General features: G+C 49.2%; 1 protein-coding gene across 5 annotated transcripts in view; it reads right to left on the bottom strand.

Moving 5' to 3' along the window:
- The window catches only part of LOC147008480 (PDZ and LIM domain protein 3-like), a 148,470-nt gene extending 129,040 nt beyond the window's left edge, over positions 1–19,430 (bottom strand). For 4 of the 5 annotated variants that reach the window (XM_085863901.1, XM_085863902.1, XM_085863903.1 and 1 more), the window contains exon 1: positions 19,238–19,429. In XM_085863901.1, coding sequence (XP_085720027.1) covers positions 19,238–19,330 — 93 coding nt within the window. In that variant the 5' untranslated portion in view covers positions 19,331–19,429. Of the gene's footprint in view, positions 1–19,237 lie in introns of all 5 variants that reach the window. The other variant, XM_085863899.1, reaches the window with a different exon arrangement.
- Between the last annotated feature and the right edge of the window lie 2,479 nt (positions 19,431–21,909).

The following is a 21,909-nucleotide window of genomic DNA, read 5'->3' as shown; positions in this document are numbered from 1 at the left end:
TCTTCCTTAAGAGGCCCCTTAAAATTCGTTTTGATGATTATCTATATTAATATTTCGGCACACTCCTTTTTTTGTTCCACCATCAGATTTTGGTTACTACATGAAATTAAACAAGCTTTGACATATATAATAATGATATTGTTGTGGTTACCAAATTCGCAAACCACCATTCAGGTCCCTTAGGTGAGGTATCTCGGTAAGTGCATGTGTAGTTAGGCCCAAACCCGTTGTCTAGTGGGAATACATGTCATTTATGCGAGCTGCGACTCTTCAGGATAGCCGTTTTTCTTTTACTATCTTTATTTTGGACCAACCGCCATGATTACCACCACAACCACAACATCAACCACCAACCACAACGCCGCTTCACCACAACCGCCACGACCTTCACGTCACACCTCGCAACCGTAGCATCGCCACCGTTCTTGCCCCGCTGTGGGTACCGGTGTTGGACTCGTGCAGGGCGCACGTTGAACAGCGTGTACAAAATCACGGATTTTGTGCTTCAAAAACGGATCAAAAACGACACACGCCCACTTTTTGCCGTCCAATCGGTGAGCGAGGGGCGATTTGGCCCCGCCTCCAGAACGATCGATATATGCAAATTTGTGGATCAAAAAGCCTTCATGCCCACTTTTTCTCGGGCCAATGGGGAGCGAGGTGAAAGGTCAAAGGGAGGGGGTCAAAGGCGAAGCTACGGGGGGATAAAAGGACCGTGTTCGTCAGTCAGAAGAGAACGAGAAGGAGTCGGAACGGAGAGAGAGGAGTGTGGAAGTCTGGAGCCCGAAGCCCGAAGCCCGAAGCCCGAAGCCTGCAGTAGCTGGAGAAGCTGAAGAGAGTCGAACGAGGAGAGCCCAGAGAAGAGTCCAGGGTGGAGAGTCCAGAGGCGGAGAGGCGGCAGCGGCGAAGGCAGACGAGGGGGTGCTCGCGTCGGTGCCAGGAGCTGCACGCCCGAGGGAGGCCAGCAGCGCGACCTGGCCGAGGTGGAGACGCACACCAGGGATAATAAAGATCCTCTATACCCCGAGCATCAGCAACCCCCTCCTGTTTCCCCCCGCGCTGAGATAGTGCGACCAAGGGGGCCCCTTTTTCCCACCCCCTGCCAGGCACTGTCCGCGAGGCCCGCGGAGTGCGGCGCCATCGCCGCTCCGCGTCTCATCACCAGACGGGTAGGCGCGACCCGGTCTCGGCCTCAGGCCTGCCTCATTCTTGGGGGATTTCTTTTCCTTGGTTTTGGGTATGTGTTGTCGGCGCCGTCTGTGAAGTAGAATTGTATAAGTGTTGCCGTGTGCTCGGTAGTCGGTATTAGCTCTGCATTGTTTTCGCTTTTATATTTGCTTTTTGTGTAAATGGAATTGTTTTCTTTTTTTTGTGTGCTTTTGGTGGAATTGTATTTGTGTGCTTCCCGTGTGCCGCGAATAAATGTGCTTTATTGTTGAACTGTTCTCCCGCTTCGCTTCGTCTTTTCCCCCATTGAACCCTCATCTTGCTTCACGTAAAGGGTTGGTAGTGGGCTGAATACGCCCGATAATTAATCGAACCGTCGAGGTCGACGATAACACCGCTCGGTTATTCTGATAGTACGGAACGGGGTCGCTTAAGTGGCCCGTGTCCGAAGTCGACCTGCGGCGAGGTGCGATCGCCCGGTCTACCCTCCGCGTGGGTACTTAGGTAGGTCGAATTTGGCGAGCAACCCTATCCCACGCGGGGGCTGATTGGCTCGATCGCGGTGAGACCGAAAGGTCCACCCGTGACTGGTTCCCGGCGTTAGTCCGAGAGGGTCACGACTGGATTGTCCGTCCGGTGGGCGACGTGCCGCGATTCGAGTTACGTGGCCGTCGCACGCCGGCGGGCGCGAAATCCGCAACACTGGTGTCAGGTCGTGCGATACAAATTCATCGCCCTCCTCGCGGCACTGGTATCGGAGAACAGGAAAACGGGCTGTCCTGTCTCCGGCTAAATTCACGGGAATCGGTCCAGGGGTGAGAGAAGCGACCCCCGATTCCCTCCAAATTACGAGCGAGCAAATTAACCCTTCACGAGAAGCAAGATGGCGTCTCAAGGCGAGCGGGAGCCGGGGGTATTAGAAATGGATGTAGAATGTGTAGAATCCATGGTCCAGGATGGAATCCCCGAGCAGGAAATGTTGATTGTGCAGGAACACGGACTCGCCCAACTGAACCCAGGGCCCGAGGTGGGTGCGGCAGCGGCCGCGGTGTATGACACCTCCCCCCCCCCTCTCCACCAAGACCCTTCCCCAACCCCTGCCGAAACGGCTCACTTGAGTGCATCCGACATGGCCCAGCTATTCACCATGCTGGCACAAATGAATGCGGCAATGACAAATGAAATGAAAAACGAAATGAAAGACATGAACAAACAAATAAACGAAAAGATGGATACAAATACAAATGAAATGAAAAACGAAATGAACAAGCAAATAAACGGAATGGAAGCAAACATGAAGGAAGAAATGAAAAAGTTCCGGGGTGAGACGCAGAACATGGGCCGATGCCTGCAGGCGGGCATGAAGGCCGTGACAAAGGAAATAATAGTTGAGACACGGGAGGTAAAGGGGGAAGAGTTGGCAGAGACACGGGAGATAGAAAAAATAGAGGAAAGACTACACGAGGAAGACGGGGTAAGTGACGCACACACACACACAGAGGTAGTGGAGGATAATGGGGGTGAGCTGGCGGACTGGGTGGAGACCCAGTGCGAGCACCTGGATGGCCTCCTCCAGGAACAAGGGGAGGGAGTCTGCCCCCTTGAGGCGAGTCACGACCAGGTGAGTTCGGTCGTGCTTTGCGAGGTTGAGAGGACGGGTGCTGTGGACGGTTGCACGGCGAGCTTGGGGGGTATAGAGGCCCCGGAGACCCTTGTGGGGACACGAATCCCCAGTGTGGTTGTCCCTGTGTGTGTGGTGCAAGGTGTGAGTGCGTCACCGTGTATGGAAGAGACCGCGTGTGTGAGTGTCGCCGTGTGTATGAGTGAGGCACCGCGGGTGAGTGCCCCCGCGTGTGTAAGTAGTATGGTTAGTGTGAGTGAGGCCGTGTGTGTGAGTTAAACGGCCAGTATGAGTGAGGCACCACGTGTGAGTGGTGTGGTGGCGATGGAGCCGGAGTACGTGCTTCCCAGCACGCCGTGTGTGGATGAGGCACCGTGTGTGAGTGTCGCCGTGTGTGTGAATGAGGCACCGCGGGTGAGTGCCCCCGCGTGTATGAGTGGGGCACGGTGTGTGGAAGAGACCGCGTGTTTGAGTGTCGCCGTGTGTATGAGTGAAGTACCGCGGGTGAGTGCCCCCGCGTGTGTGAGTGAGGCACGGAGTGTGGATGAGGAACAGCGGTTGAGTGCCCCCGCGTGTGTGAGCGAGGGACGGTGTGTGGGTGAGGCACCGCGGGTGAGTGCCCCCGCACGCGTGAGTGAACGGCCGTGTGCAAGGTCGCTGTGTGCAAGGGAGACCGTGTGTGTGAGAGAGCGGTATGTAAGGGAGATGTCGGTTGGCATGCGGGAGCACGCAGCCGCGTCTCCCGGTGTGAATGTGATGGAGTGGACTGTGTGCGTCGTAACACGCGGGAGTGCGTGGGTTGAATGGCGACGACGACGGCGACATGGGAGAAAAGAAAGCCGAGTAGCGGCTGTAGCTGTTTCGGGGACCGTGCCGGGTTCACCCAGCAGTGAGCACGCGGTTCGTGCTGTGCAACGCACGAGACCACCACGTGCTCGCTTGCGAGAGTGAAGTCCCGGTCCGGAAACGCACGCGGTGGATTTGCCGATCCCGCGGACGGACAAAGTTTAGGCAGGTAAATGGATTTGGACCGGACGGGTTCTCCACGCGATCGTGTGTGCAAAGCTCCAACGGGCAAAGCACATGTGTTCGCGTGGGGAACCCCTCGAGACGTGGGGCTTGTGTTTTTTTTTATGCGCACGGTGACGTCATGGCTGCACGTGGGGTTGGAACCCGGCAGGAGGGGTATCTCGGCCGGATGGTACCGTCCAAGGAGGGACGAGGTACACGTGCAGCTGCATGACGTCACGGGCAGGTGTAAAGTGCGCGAGCTCTGAGTTGCCGCGCAGGTGCTGCGCATGAAAAAAAAGGGAAAAACAAGCCTCACTTTCGGGTGCACAGGATTCCTGGGCAAGGGGTGGAGACCCCCTTGACCGGGGCACAGGATGAAAACTAGTTAGGGGGAAGGGTTAGCTTAGTTAGACCGACTTCATGGGGCAGGGGTAAGTCCTCATGGAGTCCGTGGAATGGATTAGTTAGAGGGATTTAGTGAGCTTTAGGTTGGGAAATAAAATGAATTTTTGAGTTTGGAGACAGAGACAGACTTTGGATGTGTAGCGGGGACGTAGCTTAGCTACGTAGTGTTAAAAGGAACGTGCTTTAGTGTAAGGGATGACGTGGGAGCACGAGTTAGTTAGGGGAGGTAGTTAGAAGGATGGCAGAGTTCAGTGGTGAGTGTGTTGAAGAGTTGGTGAGTGAAGTGGAAGCATGTGCTTGGTGAGTGAGTGAGGCCAGCGGGTCTGTGTGTGTGGAGCGAATGGGGAATGCATGGTGCGATGAGTGATTGGGGGGAGGAGTGACTCCCGCCCAAGGGACCCCGGGGTCAGTGTAGAGTGAGTTAGCTGGGTTAGTCAAATTGAAAAATGGAGGTCGTTTTGTTGTTGATGGGTGTGTAGGCTCGAAACCCGTTTGGAGGGGTGCAGGAGCCCTGTTGACGGGCTTGGGAGCGTGGCTGCGAAAGGTGAGTATCGCTGAGTGGGTACCCCGGGCACCAGGCTAGTCGGCCGTGGTAGGCCAAGGGCCCATGGGGGCCGGGATAGCGGAGAGGGCACGGGTGCGCCTGCTTGGTGCGGGGGTCCCGGGCGCCATTAGCCGCGTGGGCAGTGTTGTGGGCACGGGTGACCCTCGGAAAGGGGCCCGGGAGGCCGGCCTGCCACGTGTGCGTTTCAGGGGAGGTGCCAGGGGGGGCACTCCCCGGTGTTAGGGAGCTGGTAGGCTCTGAGGCAGTGTAGTGCCCGGGGGTGCCATAGCGGGAGAATCGGCAGAGGGTCGTGCCTGCCAAAGGGAGCCACGTGTCCCAGCCAGGAGACCGTGTGAGGGCACGGAGAGAAAATTGGGGGGCGAGGCCCGAAATTGTGAGGACACCAACACAGGCGACAGGAATCTGGGTTGTTAGAACCAATAGTTTAAGCGAGAGGCGCTTGTTGAAAGCCCCGGGGTAGTTTAACAGTTAAATGGTTAGGGTAGATTAGGAGATGTACCCCTCCGCACCATCCATCCCCTCGCTGTCGTTGTGGGCCGCTGGACCCACTTTGGTTAAAGATCGCCGAACTCTGGGGAGGCCATTCTGAGGCTTCGTTGGGCCTCGACACAGGACGTTAGCTCTCCCTTGTTCCCCTCCGGGAAGGGAACGTAGGGGTTGGGAGTAGGCTAGGTGACAGGATAGGTTAGCCGAACAAGGACGATAAAGGGGGTTAGGGGACGATTTATAGTGGGGGAGTAAAAATAAAAACAACAGAAAAAAATTAAGTTGGGGCTAAATTGGGGTTTGACAAATTAAGGGAGTGGGTATGTACAGTGACAGGCAAAGGCGATAGGTGGGAGAGAGACAGGTAGGTAGGTCCGAGCCCGCCCTCCAAGTGGCCAGCACCACCGCACTCCCTCCACCAACCTCCACTGAACGGCAAGAGCTGGCCAACTTCATCGGCTGGCCGTGTTTTTCTTCGAGGCGGAGGCCGGCCAACTTCATCGGCAGCTGTTGTTTTGCTGCAAGGCCTGTGCCATCGGCTGGCCGTGTTTGCTTCAAGGCCTGTGCCGGCCAGTTCATCTGCTGGCTGTTTTTCTTCAAGGCCTGTGCCGGCCAGTTCATCTGCCCGCTATGTTTGCCTGCAACGTTCTTCTTCTGCGGGCTGTGTTTGCCTGCTGCCTTTGCCATGCCATGCCCACTGCCCACGTTCACCAGCCCCGTTCAATTTTTGCTTTGCCCCCCCTGTTCATTTCCATGTGCGCCAGGATCAAGGCAACAGTTTGCAAGCTGCAAGAACTGCCCTGTTGGCAGCTACAACACGGGCCTGCAGTGGCGGCCCGTGCACCGTGTTTGTGTCCATGCATCCATTCGTTGTGCTCATTGCGTGTGCCACTTGAGCTGGCACGGAGACTGCGTTTGTGCAGCCCATGCACCGTTGTGGTTCACTGCATTCAGTTCAAACCGCTCATGCATCCATTCGTTGTGCTCATTGCGTGTGCCACTTGAGCTGGCACGGAGACTGCGTTGTGCAGCCCAAGCACCGTTGTGGTTCACTGAGTTCAGTTCAAAAGGGAAGGCCTTGGACTGCGTGTGAGCAGCCAGCCACGTTCCCTGTCACCTGCATTGTTTTGAGCCAGAGACTGCATGCGGGCAGCCTGGCTCCCTGCTGACTGCTTTTCTTTTGCAGAGCTCATTGATCCTGGGCCATGGTTTAGTGTAAAATTTGTAAGTTAAGGTTAAGATGTACTGTACATATGAGTGCGCCCACGGCATGTATGTCTTAGCGCCGGCAATTTTATTTAAGTCGTCCGTGTGAGTGAGTTTGTTTAGATAGTTACGCAGCCCTCAGGTTATTTATTTTGGGGACACTAATACCATGAATGTCGCACTCAGGGATCCGTAGGTAAAATGTACTCGGGGAAAACTACACATGATGGCACACGAAAATTTGACGACTCGGGACGAGTCTGTAAAAAGGGAAGGGGGTCGTGTTGTGGTTACCAAATTCGCAAACCACCATTCAGGTCCCTTAGGTGAGGTATCTCGGTAAGTGCATGTGTAGTTAGGCCCAAACCCGTTGTCTAGTGGGAATACATGTCATTTATGCGAGCTGCGACTCTTCAGGATAGCCGTTTTTCTTTTACTATCTTTATTTTGGACCAACCGCCATGATTACCACCACAACCACAACATCAACCACCAACCACAACGCCGCTTCACCACAACCGCCACGACCTTCACGTCACACCTCGCAACCGTAGCATCGCCACCGTTCTTGCCCCGCTGTGGGTACCGGTGTTGGACTCGTGCAGGGCGCACGTTGAACAGCGTGTACAAAATCACGGATTTTGTGCTTCAAAAACGGATCAAAAATGACACACGCCCACTTTTTGCCGTCCAATCGGTGAGCGAGGGGCGATTTGGCCCCGCCTCCAGAACGATCGATATATGCAAATTTGTGGATCAAAAAGCCTTCACGCCCACTTTTTCTCGGGCCAATGGGGAGCGAGGTGAAAGGTCAAAGGGAGGGGGTCAAAGGCGAAGCTACGGGGGGATAAAAGGACGGTGTTCGTCAGTCAGAAGAGAACGAGAAGGAGTCGGAACGGAGAGAGAGGAGTGTGGAAGTCTGGAGCCCGAAGCCTGCAGTAGCTGGAGAAGCTGAAGAGAGTCGAACGAGGAGAGCCCAGAGAAGAGTCCAGGGTGGAGAGTCCAGAGGCGGAGAGGCGGCAGCGGCGAAGGCAGACGAGGGGGTGCTCGCGTCGGTGCCAGGAGCTGCACGCCCGAGGGAGGCCAGCAGCGCGACCTGGCCGAGGTGGAGACGCACACCAGGGATAATAAAGATCCTCTATACCCCGAGCATCAGCAACCCCCTCCTGTTTCCCCCCGCGCTGAGATAGTGCGACCAAGGGGGCCCCTTTTTCCCACCCCCTGCCAGGCACTGTCCGCGAGGCCCGCGGAGTGCGGCGCCATCGCCGCTCCGCGTCTCATCACCAGACGGGTAGGCGCGACCCGGTCTCGGCCTCAGGCCTGCCTCATTCTTGGGGGATTTCTTTTCCTTGGTTTTGGGTATGTGTTGTCGGCGCCGTCTGTGAAGTAGAATTGTATAAGTGTTGCCGTGTGCTCGGTAGTCGGTATTAGCTCTGCATTGTTTTCGCTTTTATATTTGCTTTTTGTGTAAATGGAATTGTGTTTTCTTTTTTTGTGTGCTTTTGGTGGAATTGTATTTGTGTGCTTCCCGTGTGCCGCGAATAAATGTGCTTTATTGTTGAACTGTTCTCCCGCTTCGCTTCGTCTTTTCCCCCATTGAACCCTCATCTTGCTTCACGTAAAGGGTTGGTAGTGGGCTGAATACGCCCGATAATTAATCGAACCGTCGAGGTCGACGATAACACCGCTCGGTTATTCTGATAGTACGGAACGGGTCGCTTAAGTGGCCCGTGTCCGAAGTCGACCTGCGGCGAGGTGCGATCGCCCGGTCTACCCTCCGCGTGGGTACTTAGGTAGGTCGAATTTGGCGAGCAACCCTATCCCACGCGGGGGCTGATTGGCTCGATCGCGGTGAGACCGAAAGGTCCACCCGTGACTGGTTCCCGGCGTTAGTCCGAGAGGGTCACGACTGGATTGTCCGTCCGGTGGGCGACGTGCCGCGATTCGAGTTACGTGGCCGTCGCACGCCGGCGGGCGCGAAATCCGCAACAATATTATTGTCTTCCTTAAGAGGCCCCTCAAAATTCGTTTTGATGATTATGGTAGTTAAACAGTTCATGTTCATCCAACTTTTTATTATTCCTACTGCACTTCATTAGAACATAGATTGTGGATGGATGCGCAGATCCCAGGAGAACAACTACAGCTGGACAGAACAATTCATATTATCGATGGATAAAAATGATATTTAATTGATATTATAATAAATTGTTTATTTAAAATATCTTCAAATTTTGCGAGTTTTTAGTTTGTTGTGAAATATTAGGTCCCCGGGTCTTCGCATAGTGGCGTACAGGCTTAAGTCGTACTTCTGTTTACTACCATAGAAAATCACAGAACCATCCCATCGACATGCTGTTAACAGTTTCAGAATCAGCTAAATTCTGCAACATATGAATATGGAGACGAAACTGATCCGACCTTTTGGATCATTTTAAAGTAGGGTGCCCTGTAATTTTAATGCGCTCTATGGTTCCTCCGGAACTCACGAATGGTACACGTTGTGTAGTCACTAAACTACGTGGTAATGTCATCGAAGTGGAGCTACTGCGGGACAGTCGAAGGGGAAAACCTGAATGATATAATATATTGTTTAAAACACATTCATGCTATCTGTCTTTTACAGCAATTCAGTGGTGATAAGTTGTCTAGTAAATGTTCATTTCTTCAAGGGGGAAATGATAATTGTCACGTAATTAGATAGGGACACGGGATAGGGTAAGGGTGTCTGCGTAAACCCCTTTTAGTAGTCCCTGGAGACTGGCCGTGACGTCACAGGACAGTGCAGCGGATGGCTCCGCCCCGTGATCACGATTGGCGGAAGGCGATGGCGGTGGGCCAATAAACGGCTCGATTGGAAATGACGAGGACCAAGGATAAAAGGTTCTGTTCGGGGTCGAAAAAGGAAGAGGAAGAAGATCGCGACAAAAAGATCGTGTTTTTTTGGTGGGGAGGCTGTTGCGCGGAGAGCGTCCTTGTTGTTGTGCTGAGTCGATAGTGTTCTTCATCGTGTCCTGGAGCCTTGCTGAGCCTCGTGCCTCATCTTGGTTGGCTCTGGGGTTCTGCTGACTCGCACTACGGGGTCGAACGGCGGGCGGACCTGCCTCCCTCTCCTGTTCGCAACTTGGCGCCAGAACTGGTTCCCTGGCTGCAGTGAGCGGACTTGGGTCAAGACCAGGAGGTCGACAGCACCACGGTTTCTCCTGCCCCCCTGAAGAGAGCAAGGCCAGCTCGTCCGACGCCGATCCAGGGACAGTTGCGTCCACACCACGGTCCAGCCTGACCACCAGAAATAGCTACGTTTTGTGTGTGTGTGTGTGTGTGTGTGTGTGTGTGTGTGTGTGTGTGTGTGTGTGTGTGTGTGTGTGTGTGTGTGTGTGTGTGTGTGTGTGTGTGTGTGTGTGTGTGCGTGCTTGGCGCCTTAGAAGGTTTGAGATCTCTATATTCATTGGAATTGTGTGTGTTTTTCCCCACGCCCGATCCCACACCATCCCGTCGAATCGCCCCGGATCCCTCTTCTTGCCGAGTCTTGTTATTTCTGGTAATAATAAAAACAAATAAACATCATCAACTCAGTGAAAAGTGACTCGTGCCACCTTCCTCGTCCCGTTTGCGGTAGAGCGATTAGAACCGCCATGTTTGGGTTATAAATAAATAAACCGCCTCCATAGTTTCGGCTCATTCTACGTTAGCGGGACTGTTCAAGTCCCGTGGACGTCACAATATGTTGCCAGTGACGCCCGTCAAAGACGGGCACCTTTACTAGTACACAAATAATACTGAAAACAGTAAGGAAAAGGGATACAGAAAGCAAATACAATGTATAAATACAATGGGGGTGGGAGAAATTGGCATTACCCAAATGTTACAGGAAATTTGCCAGAAACTGTCAAGTTCGATAAAGGGTAATCCGGTAGTTAGTGCGCCAAAGCGGCGGGGTCCAGCCCAGCCAATAGAGCAATTCGATTATGGCCGAGGGGGTCCGGAACCGGAAGAGACATTTCACCGATACTCACGGGGGCCTTTTATGGGGAGTTGTTTCCGGTGCGGGCGAAGAGGACACATGCAACGATATTGCTGGTACCCGGCGATGGAGGGACCCTCCAATAGACTATTAGACTCGGAGAGGGTGAATCCTCCTGCTGAACCGCCAGGTCTATCCGAGATTCCCTTTCATAGGTCGGGTCCGAAGATCACTGTCGGGGGTCCAGGAGACTAGATCGGGCTGAGCATATAGGGCCATGCACGGCTGGTGAGATTGTGGCGAAGTGCCTCCTTTAGTGGAAAAAAATGAATTGTGGGAAAATTGGCATGGGTTTGTAAGTTCTGCTGGGTTTTAGAGTGACAATCGGGACAGTGGGTAATTGGTAACAAAGCGGGCACAAGTGGCTGTCCAATGGCTGGTGCGTGGATCGGGTGAGAAGTGCTGTGTGAGTTGTTTTAAGTTAAGAAGTGAAATGTATGGGGCACACATTGATTTTTTTATTGGACATGGTGTGGTAACAGGGAAGGTCATGGTCGGCGAAGTGTTAGAAATGCAGGTGTCACATGTAAGGCCGATGGGGTGGGGGAGTCATGTGGGTTTTGTGGGTGGGGATGATGTGCTTGTCCACAGGGATTGCTGAAGCTCACGGTGAGCGTGAATTGCGACCCCCTTCAAGGAGATTCACCACCTGGTGGCTAATGGTGACAGTGTCTGGAGGCAACCGGGAGAGGGTCTGGTTGGGCGACCAAGGCGGGTAGGACCTTGGCGACCCAGGAAGGCCAGAGGAGCCAGTGAGACCCCTTCCAGAGTGTTGTACGGGATTAGAGCTGATGGCTACCAGGGGGGAGGGAATCAATGAAAAAGCTTACCTGTGGGCATGGTTGCACCTGAGATGCCCCCATCATCTTGTGGTAACCCACCCCACGGCCATGACGGGATTCAGCCTGCATGATTAAAATGAGGACCATGACCTAGAAATGTGATGATGACCATGGTGTGAGTGTTGTGAAGATGCGCGAGTCCCACTCGATCCCACACAACTTGACAGGTGCAACAAGGGCATGATGTCCGAATAATTTTGGGGCAAGCAAATTTGAAAATTGGCTCCCCAGGTAACGCTGGGTCTATTAGCATCCACTAGGGGAGGCGGTCAAGTGTAAATATCCTGTGAATAGTGTCGTTAAGGCTTAGAGTAGGAATGTAAAGTATAAGTGTTGTGTTTTTGTGGAACCTTTTGTTTCCCCTCCCCAGATCACTGGCAGAGTGCTGGGCAAGAGCGATGATCCAGAAGATTGAGTGCAACTTCGCTCAGTGCTCTCATGTGATAAAATAAAAATAAAAAAAAACGAATGATTGTTTAGGCGAGGATAAGGCCATAAGCGGGTCGTACATTGAGCAGGATAGGTAAGTTAGCTGCGACTCGCTGCCCATTTCCCCTCCTACTTTATTTCGTTAGGTTAATTAGGTGTGAGTCAGTAAGTGTTAAGGCTGGTACGGTAGCGCCTGTGATATACCTTGCAGGAGCTGCGGTACCAGAGGAGGGGGCAGTGTTACGTTTGAGGGGGGGGGTATGCATTCAAAGGGTAATTCGGATGTTTAATTAGGTATGCTATGCTGTTCGAGTTTACCAGGATCTCGATGTAATAAGTAGCAATTCAGTGGTGATAAGTTGTCTAGTAAATGTTCATTTCTTCAAGGGGGAAATGATAATTGTCACGTAATTAGATAGGGACACGGGATAGGGTAAGGGTGTCTGTGTAAACCCCTTTTAGTAGTCCCTGGAGACTGGCCGTGACGTCACAGGACAGTGCAGCGGATGGCTCCGCCCCGTGATAACGATTGGCGGAAGGCGATGGCGGTGGGCCAATAAACGGCTCGATTGGAAGTGACGAGGACCAAGGATAAAAAGGTTCTGTTCGGGGTCGAAAAAGGAAGAGGAAGAAGATCGCGACAAAAAGATCGTGTTTTTTTGGTGGGGAGGCTGTTGCGCGGAGAGCGTCCTTGTTGTTTTGCTGAGTCGATCGTGTTCTTCATCGTGTCCTGGAGCCTTGCTGAGCCTCGTGCCTCACCTTGGTTGGCTCTGGGGTTCTGCTGGCTCGCACTACGGGGTCGAACGGCGGGCGGACCTGCCTCCCTCTCCTGCTCGCAACTTGGCGCCAGAACTGGTTCCCTGGCGGCAGTGAGCGGACTTGGGCCAAGACCAGGAGGTCGACAGCACCACGGTTTCTCTTGCCCCCCTGAAGAGAGCAAGGCCAGCTCGTCCGACGCCGATCCAGGGACAGTTGCGTCCACACCACGGTCCAGCCTGACCACCAGAAATAGCTACGTTTTGTGTGTGTGTGTGTGTGTGTGTGTGTGTGTGTGTGTGTGTGTGTGTGTGTGTGTGTGTGTGTGTGCTTGGCGCCTTAGAAGGTTTGAGATCTCTATATTCATTGGAATTGTGTGTGTTTTTCCCCACGCCCGATCCCACACCATCCCGTCGAATCGCCCCGGATCCCTCTTCTTGCCGAGTCTTGTTATTTCTGGTAATAATAAAAACAAATAAACATCATCAACTCAGTGAAAAGTGACTCGTGCCACCTTCCTCGTCCCGTTTGCGGTAGAGCGATTAGAACCGCCATGTTTGGGTTATAAATAAATAAACCGCCTCCATAGTTTCGGCTCATTCTACGTTAGCGGGACTGTTCAAGTCCCGTGGACGTCACAATATGTTGCCAGTGACGCCCGTCAAAGACGGGCACCTTTACTAGTACACAAATAATACTGAAAACAGTAAGGAAAAGGGATACAGAAAGCAAATACAATGTATAAAGCAAATACCCTTGGTGGACAGGTTGGGTGTGTGACAACGACGAAATGATTAGATTTTATTGAAGATCCGGATCTGGATCTAGATTTGAAAATTTTTCAAGTAGATTCTTCACGATTGAGAAATGGAGCCAAAAAATGATATTTCATATACATATACTATATCTAGAATGATATTTATTTCAAAAAGTTGTGGACGGGTTCTGACAAAACTTGGTGGATGAGTTGGGTAGGTGCCAAGAGCAAGTCGATTAGATTTTGGTACAGGTCCGGATCCAGATCCGGCCTATGAATGGGATACAAAACTTAAACTGTTCAGCCCGGTGGAGGTGTGCGCTATACCGAGTGACGTTCTAGTTACTGCAATAATTACAGAGAAGTGTTACATCAAAGTATCACTAAACTCCACAGTTACCATGTTCTAGCTCTACGATTTACCACTCCCTAGTTGTTATTGCCAAGTCTTTCTTTCACGTTGTTCAGATTGTTGTGAATGCCAGGTATTTCATAATGATGTCATCCACAATTTCCACCTCCGCTTCACACATGTACGGTCTGACAGAACCTTCTACATCAAGATTTTGACTGGCACAATCTGAGGATTCTTGATTGGAAAATTATTCATCAAATTCACTTTCTGATGAGTCAGAAGCGAGTTGTGCGGCAATTATTATTTGCATGCCAAGACAATCGTATGTGTGAGGACGTCACACAGATGATGGAATGACCATGGAGGTTTTCTGCAATTTTTAAGGGCGGTACCAGCCATGTTGTCTTTTTTTACTTTCACACTTCAAAAAAAATTATTATAATTAAAAACCAAGTTCATTTCTTTGTTTATTACTTACAAATCAATTTCACCACATCAAAAAAAACAAACAATTTATTTCAGATTTTGTGAACCTTTAAGATAATCTCCAAGAGGTGATTGGACTATAGAATATGAAAAGTAAGTTGATCATGTGATGTAACATGCTATCCTGACAGGACTATAAAGCTTTTTTTTAATCCATAGTCAAGGCTCGTTGAAGAGCTAGTACGCTGAACAGATCAGATGTAATGGACAAAAACAGAAAACAAAAGGAACAGTGGAGACACACGCAAAAGGAGCAGTGGAGAGAGAGAGGGGACACCCCAACAGCATCGTTGAAGGCAAAGATCGAAGGAGATTTGGGCAAGCAATGGGTGGGGGGGGGGAGGAATAGAGGGCAGGAGAGGATGCATGGGGTGGACATGATGGATACAGAAGGAAACTCCAAGGAGGGAAAACTGGAAATTTGGAAGGAGGGGGGATTTGGTTGGGGTTAACGAGGGCAGAAATAATAATGGTTTTGTATTTGGGACGATCTGAGATGGTGGTGAACAGTTGTCTTGAAGGCCTGAAGGAAAGAATGAGATTGAAGAGGATGCGGAAGTTGGTTCCATAGGTGGGAAAAAAAAAATGAGGAACGAATGACTGGAGGTGAGCAGTGATCCTGGATTTAGGTAGTTTTGTAGTTTCACCAGAAGGGGCTTGATAGTGGACCGTGTGAGCCCTTTAGAAATCTTGGAGGGAGGGGCTGGAGGGCGGACCAAGCATGGAAAGAGCAGAGGGTGCAAGACCAGAAAGGAGGTGGTAGAATAGAGAAAGACCACTGACCTGTCTGTGATGGCGAAGTGAGAGGCCCATAGACTCAGCTTCAGTGTGGAAGATTCCAATAATTAATCTTAAAGGCCTTGGTTTCCACAGGGTCAGGCTGAGCAAGGTGTGAGGCAGGAGAGCCAGCCCAGAGGGGAGAGCAGGACTGTCAGACCCCACTATTTGTGGATTCGCTATTTGCAGACCCTGCATCTGCGCCGTTTATAAAATGCGACCTGCTTCGACATTCACAGTCGTGTGCTTCGCGTTTGCACAGTTTATCACAGGCGCAAAAGTCATATCTTCTATGAGCCGCGTGCATAACACAGTTGTAAAATGTATCTTCCACCAGCCATGCTGTAAACGAGCTGCGCAGCATGTCCCACCATTCACACTATAAAGACGCTCCACCATATCTACCAGCTGCTGCGTAAGATGTCATCATCCACAAGTTACACGATTAAAAAGCTTCACCGCATCTATTAAAAGCTGCTGAAGATGTCACCCTTCTCGCAAGTTGCACAGTTAAAAAGTTTCACCGCAGCTACCACTTGATGCATAAAACAGTAGCATAGACAAGTTACACAATTAAATCCATTTACCAGCTGCTGAAGAGGTCATCACCCGTGATTTACACAATTAAAAAGCTTCACCGCATCTACCACCTGTTGAGTAAAATGTTTAAATGACTCACATCCACGACTCACAAAATTGAAATGCTTCATGGCATCTATTACCAGCTGCTGATGATGTCATCCCCTGCCCATGCCCTCCTGCGAGTTACTAAATTAAAAAGCTTCAACGCATTTACTACCTACTGCGTAAAACACAAGCATCCACCAACATCCCCCACAAACAATGGCCAGACTACTCACCCTCCGGCAGCTACCCACAATTCCCGCATGACTACTTATGTGCAGCGTGTCCAGGATCTCAATCATTCTTTTCGTCCCGCTTCCTTGACCGGTGCTTTCCTTCCAGCTCTGCTCATTCCGCCCTTTGATCAAACATGGCCCCCAAGTGCAAGACCAGTGTCGTTTATGCATCAACTGCCAAGAAGCAGAAGAAAGTGATGAGCCTGAGCCACAAAGTGGAGGTGCTGGACTGGCTGTTGAGCCGACAGAATGTGTCCTCTGTGGGCAGTCTGTATGGAATATATTAATGTACTGTTCGCTACATATGGAAGAATGAGAAGGTGATTTGAGAAAGTGTTGTGGTGAGTGCTGTACCAAGCACAAAAGTGGTCACCCACGTCTGGGATGTCCACATAGAAAGGACAGAGAAGGCTTTCAGTGTATGGATTGAGGACAACTCGCAGAACATGCCTTTAAGTGGACCTCTCATTCGTGCACAGGCCATGTATATCTATGCACATCTGGTTGACATCAGTGGCACTAGCACAAGTGGCCCCAGTTCATTCCAAGAAAGCAGGGGATAGTTTGATCACTTCAAGAAGCACTACAATCTCTGAAACATCAAACTGAAAGGTGATTGTGCCTCCACGGACCAGGAGGCAGCAGAAACGTTCCCTGCTCAACTCACGCAGCTCATCCAGGAGAAGGGGTACCAACCTGCCAGAGCAGGCAGGTGTTCAATGCTGACGAGACTGGTTTGTTTTGGAAAAATATGCCAACGAGAACTTCTATCTCAAAGGGGACAGTATCAGGATTCAAGGCCACAAAGGACTGGGTATCTGTTCTCTGTGCAAACGTGAAAGTTGTCTGTTGATGATGCCCATGATGCTGTACCATTCCCTGAACCCATGTGTTCTCAAGGGCAAGAACAAGCACATGCTGCCCGTGTTTTGGAGGGCCAAGAGGAAGGAAGGCATGGGTGACAGCAGCAATTTTCATGGACTGGTTCCATAACTGTGAAGAACTTCAGATGCTTTCCTGCCAACACGGAGGAGAGGCATGAAATTGTCGGGTTGGCACGGCAGGTCTGAAGGGAAGGCTTTGATGAGATGGAGCCTGAGGAGTTGGATGCTCTTATTGCCTCACATGCAAAGGAGCTCACCGAGGAGGAGTTGGAAGCCATTACCAAGGTTTCCAAGGAGGAGGAGGAGGAGGAGGAGGGGGAAGCGGGCAGTGGTGAGGAGGAAGAGGTGTCGAGGTCCAACCTCATGGTCAAGTTTCTTGGTGAGAGGCTGCATGACACCCATCCGGTCATGGAGCATTACCTCAAGTTCAAGAGGGGGTCGGATGATGTGATGCCCCATCCAAGGAGTTACATTGAAACCTGCAGCAAGCTGCCGGGAAGCTCTCAATCACGGATTTTTTTTCTGCCCTCGCCTGTCCACCTCAGGTCCATCAGCACCCTCACCTGCCGCGCCTGCCTCTCCTGCATCGTTTTCGATGATCGACTCATCAGGAGCGGACTCAAAAGTTATGTGTTTGCGCAAATAAAATTTTCAAACAGTACCTCCTGTTTTTATTAAAAAATTTTTTTAAACTTTTGCGGTACAATTGGTTAATCACTTTTAATAAACTGTAATCACATTCCTCCAATAAACATCAGAAACAGTACATGGTTTTGTCTTTTTGCAAGCATTTTCTATTCAACTGTAATGATGTACATTCATGGTCAAAAAGATATTAAACTTCTAAAAGTCTCCCTTGTGAATGCATCACCAGGAACGTAACCCCTTTTTTTCTCATTGAAACAATGCACGACCTTTGCAGCATTTTTCGCCGGTCACTAATCACTGGGAACCTATCCCCCCTTTTTCCATTGAAACATTGTCCTACTATTCTCCGATTCGCCATTGGCGGCATTTTCCAGGAACGTATCCACCGCGAATACTCCGTCAAGTATTCCATCAAGCTGCAAATCTGACAATACTCCATCAAGCAGCAGATCTGGTCCTGGATTACTCCTCATGCAGGTCAAATCTGCAACTTCTCCATCAAAGCTTAGTTTTCCGAAACGTTTTCCATTGTGTTTTACCTCCGTCACCAAAGGTGGACGAAGGATATTTTTTCACCCCGATTTGTCTATCTGAGCAGGATATCTCGAAACATTATGGATGGATTCAGACGTAATTTGGCGGTCTGGTTGGGGGTATGCCACGGATGCTAACCCCCACTCATTTGTTCCTCTGTTTTTTTTCCCACCTGTGGAACCAATTTTCACATTCTAATTAATCTCATTCTTCCTGCCAGGTCTTCACGACAGCTGTTCACCACCATCTCAGATCATCCCCAATCCAAGCTTGGTGTTGGCTTAACGGTTAGGGTGACTAGCATAAGATATTAGGCTGTTGAGTTCAAGGCCCTGTCTTGCTGTTGGAATTAACATGAGTTGGGTTGACTCAGCCAGCCATCCTTCTTAGGCTGGCGAAATGATGACCAAGTGTGCTGGTAACAGGGGGCATTGCATCAGCGACACAGCTGTGCCTCCTATAAAATGAGGCAGCCAAGCAGCATATGAATAAATAAATAAAGCTAAGAAATATGTGTAAACATAGCTTGTTTCTGCAAGTGTCAGATAAGTAGGACATTTTGAGATAAAACAAATGATTTTTCCTTTTTATTAAAAGCATGTTTGGTAGAAGTTTTATGTATTTGTATGCAGCCTGTGTGGCTGCTCGGCTGCATCATTTTCTTGGAGGCACAGCTGTGTCGCTGATGCAATGCCCCGTTACCAGTAAGCTGGTATTCATTTTGCCAACCTCAGAAAGATGACAGGCTGAGTCAACTCTACCCCATGTATAATTCCACAACCCAACAGGGGCTTGAACTCAAGACCCTAATCGGGTCTTAAGCTAGCCACCTTAACCGTTAACCCAAAACCAACCTTCTTGGTGGGAGTGGGTGAAATGGCTGTGAACTTTCACATGATTCATTAACACAGTGAATAAGGATGAAATCACATAGTAGTCAAACCTTTCTTCAGCATCTCTGTCATTAAATATTCACAATTAGACTATTTAAATTGTTTCTTCCATCAAAATAATACATATATGTTTTTTTACTAATGAATAATGTCATTGTGACATCTGTTCATCTCGCTGTATTCAAAAGCTAAAGAGACTGATTTAAAAAAAAGAAATCCTGATGTTCACAGCCAAATATCAGAAAAAAATAGAAATTAATGTAAAATAATGTGAACAAATCAACCAAAATTGTTTATAAGACATTGGATCAAAAATAAAAATCCAGACTTACACGAGATAGTCACAAAAATGTAAATACACGTCGAGTTGGTTATAAAAAGGCAAAAACAATTCCAAGCAAGCTCCTCTGACTTCATATGCATGATGCAGGACGACACGAGGTTTATATCAAACTCTGCTAAGTAAGGAAGAGTTAAAGTCACTCGACACTGATAAACCCCATGGATGGGAGTGCAAAAGGCACAGCGTACCCTGGAAACAGTGAGAGGCTCGTTGAAGTCCTTTCCACCCACGAGCCTGAAGCCCCAAGGTGCGGGGCCCGTCAGACACACGTCTAACGGCATGTTGCACACACAGACACAGTGACACGCGCAGCGGGACACAAACTCAACCGGCGGAAGATATGGCTGAAAAAAGTCAGGATCGGAAAGGTGGGGCTACACGCGGAAAGGCGTGGTCTCATAGTTTACAGTGTTTAAAAGGGAAGGGCCCTGCCTTGTGAGGTCGCAGGCATTCATCCCTGCCTTTTATTTCATCTCTGCTTCCTTGTTTGGAGATTAAAGGCACTTTGCTCACGGTGTATCTCAAAAATATCTATGACGGTTTGAATGTGCAATCCACGGCTCACTTCAAGGATGCCTTCAAAGCTCTCCATAAACTTGACGAAATGTCTTTCCAAGCATTCCTTAGCATTATCCAGTACAATACTGGGCAATTAAAGACTTGATGAAAATATTCCTACAATTTGGTTTCATCGTGTTTCATCAAAAACAATTTTAACACTTCCACAGCACTCACTATATTATCACCTCCGCCAACGAAGGTGGTTCACCCCTGTCTGTTTGTTTGTCTGTGGGCAGGATATCTCAAAAAGTTATGGACGGATTTGGACAACACTTGGTGGTCCAATTGTGTGTGTGTGTGTGTGTGTGTGTGTGTGTGTGTGTGTGTGTGTGTGTGTGTGTGTGTGTGTGTGTGTGTATGTGTGTGTATGTGTGTGTGAGACAAGGACGAATCGATTCGATTTTGGTTCAGGTCCAGATGTGGATCCAGCCTATCAGTGGCATACAAAATGTAAACTGTTCAGCCTTGCGGAGGCATGCGCTCCACCGAGTGCTGTTCCAGTTGTATTTGTTACAAGGTGGTTTTGGCAAACATGTTTGTAATGACCCAAATATTACCTCGTATTTCTGCAATCATTCTTATATGTAATCATTTTTCCACTCCTACATTAAAAAAATATTTTCAAAGCAATACAGAAATCATTTCCCAAGTGAAAGACAAAACAATAAAAACTGACAATTACTAAATCTGATCAACATCAAATATTTTACAATACATACATTCATTCTTCTCGATATGTCTGATGTTGACTCAATGGTTCGGGTGGTGGGTTTGAGAACCTAGGATTCTGAGTTCAAATCCCACTTGGCTGTTGAATTAATACCAGGTGGGGTTGATTCTGCCTGCCATCCTTCTGAGGTTGGCAAAATGAGTGCCAGCTTGCTGGTACTCTGTGTTGGAGTGGTGACCTGTCCAGGTTTGTGCCCAATAGCCAAGGAGACTGCTTTGGCAGCACCAACGCTCTGCACAGAGTATGGTCCTGATTGATGGATGTATTCTTCTCTGAAAATGCATTATTAAACAACCTATGCCATACAACTTAAGTGGATATTTCCTGGCAATTTATATAAAGGTGGCCATGAGTGGCTGTGGAACACCTGAGCACTTTTGTTTTCTGGTTCACAATTGGATAGGAAAAACACATTTGATGTGACGTGTTTTGGCCAATGGTGGACAAGAGCACAGCTGCCTCACATAAATCATTGGGAGATTCACCGATGTTACATTTGTTGCTTATGGTGCACTTTGGTTCATAGAAACGTGCAAAGTGAAAAAAATTCAATCACGATAATATTGTCGCGTTGACAGGTCTGAGACTAACGCCACCTGTCATGCCGGGAGCTTTTGCTACTCCTGAAGAATGCCAAACTTACCAAATTCACACTGCGTTCAATTAACAATTTGATACCATTTACAAAACCCCAAGGATACCTCCAATGCGAGGCCGAACTTGGTGGCACAACACACGGGAAGCAAAAGGCAGGAAAATGTCTCTTATAGTTAAAAAAAGAAATACGAGGATAAGGGCAGACAAGACGTGATCAACAAAATAGTAAAAACGAGGAGCTCAATGGACAAACGAGTAGGGAGATACATGCGCTTATGTTCAATGTAAAAAAACTAAAAACCCACTATTGAACTAAATATAATTACCAGGACTCGCACAAAAATGGGGACTCACAAACTCGCATAGCTTATTTAAACCTTCCAGAAACATAATCATGCCATTTGATGCATACAATGCTATATGCAGTTATAAAACTTGGAAAGATTAAAAGCTGCCTTTTAATTCTTGAAATTAGACCATTGTTTCAAAAGTTATCATCCTAAAAGAAGGAGATTTGAAAAACAGTGAAACTTTTCATTACTAAGCATTTGTAGGACGTATGTAGATTGAAACGTGAAAGTTTTGCATTTGAATGTTATTGCACAAAATCGAATTATTTACATCATAAATAATATTGAAATTTCGAGTTATTATTATTCATTATTTTCAAGCATGCCATCCACTCCTTCAGCATTAATGAAATGGCTATGCATACAAATTTGACCAGTGTATAATGAACCCAAGGTCCAATTGGATGAAATATCCATTCAGGTTAATCCAAAAAGACGACAGGCGGCTATTTACATCGCCTTCAAATAACTGCTTAGTAAACGATGCACTGCCATCTGCTGGTACAGGACCATGGAACAATTTCAGCCGATTATACGATTCCGCAGCTGCAAATGACAATACAAGGAAATACAGTACAAACTAGAAGGGCACTCGGTAGAGCGCATACCTCCGCCACGCAAT

The sequence above is a fragment of the Eptatretus burgeri genome, chromosome 18 (genome assembly GCF_056783735.1).
Source record: "Eptatretus burgeri isolate ZD-2024b chromosome 18, Ebu_testis_v1, whole genome shotgun sequence".
Classification (NCBI taxonomy): Eukaryota; Metazoa; Chordata; class Myxini; order Myxiniformes; family Myxinidae; genus Eptatretus; species Eptatretus burgeri.
This window is presented reverse-complemented; position numbering and strand designations above follow the sequence as displayed.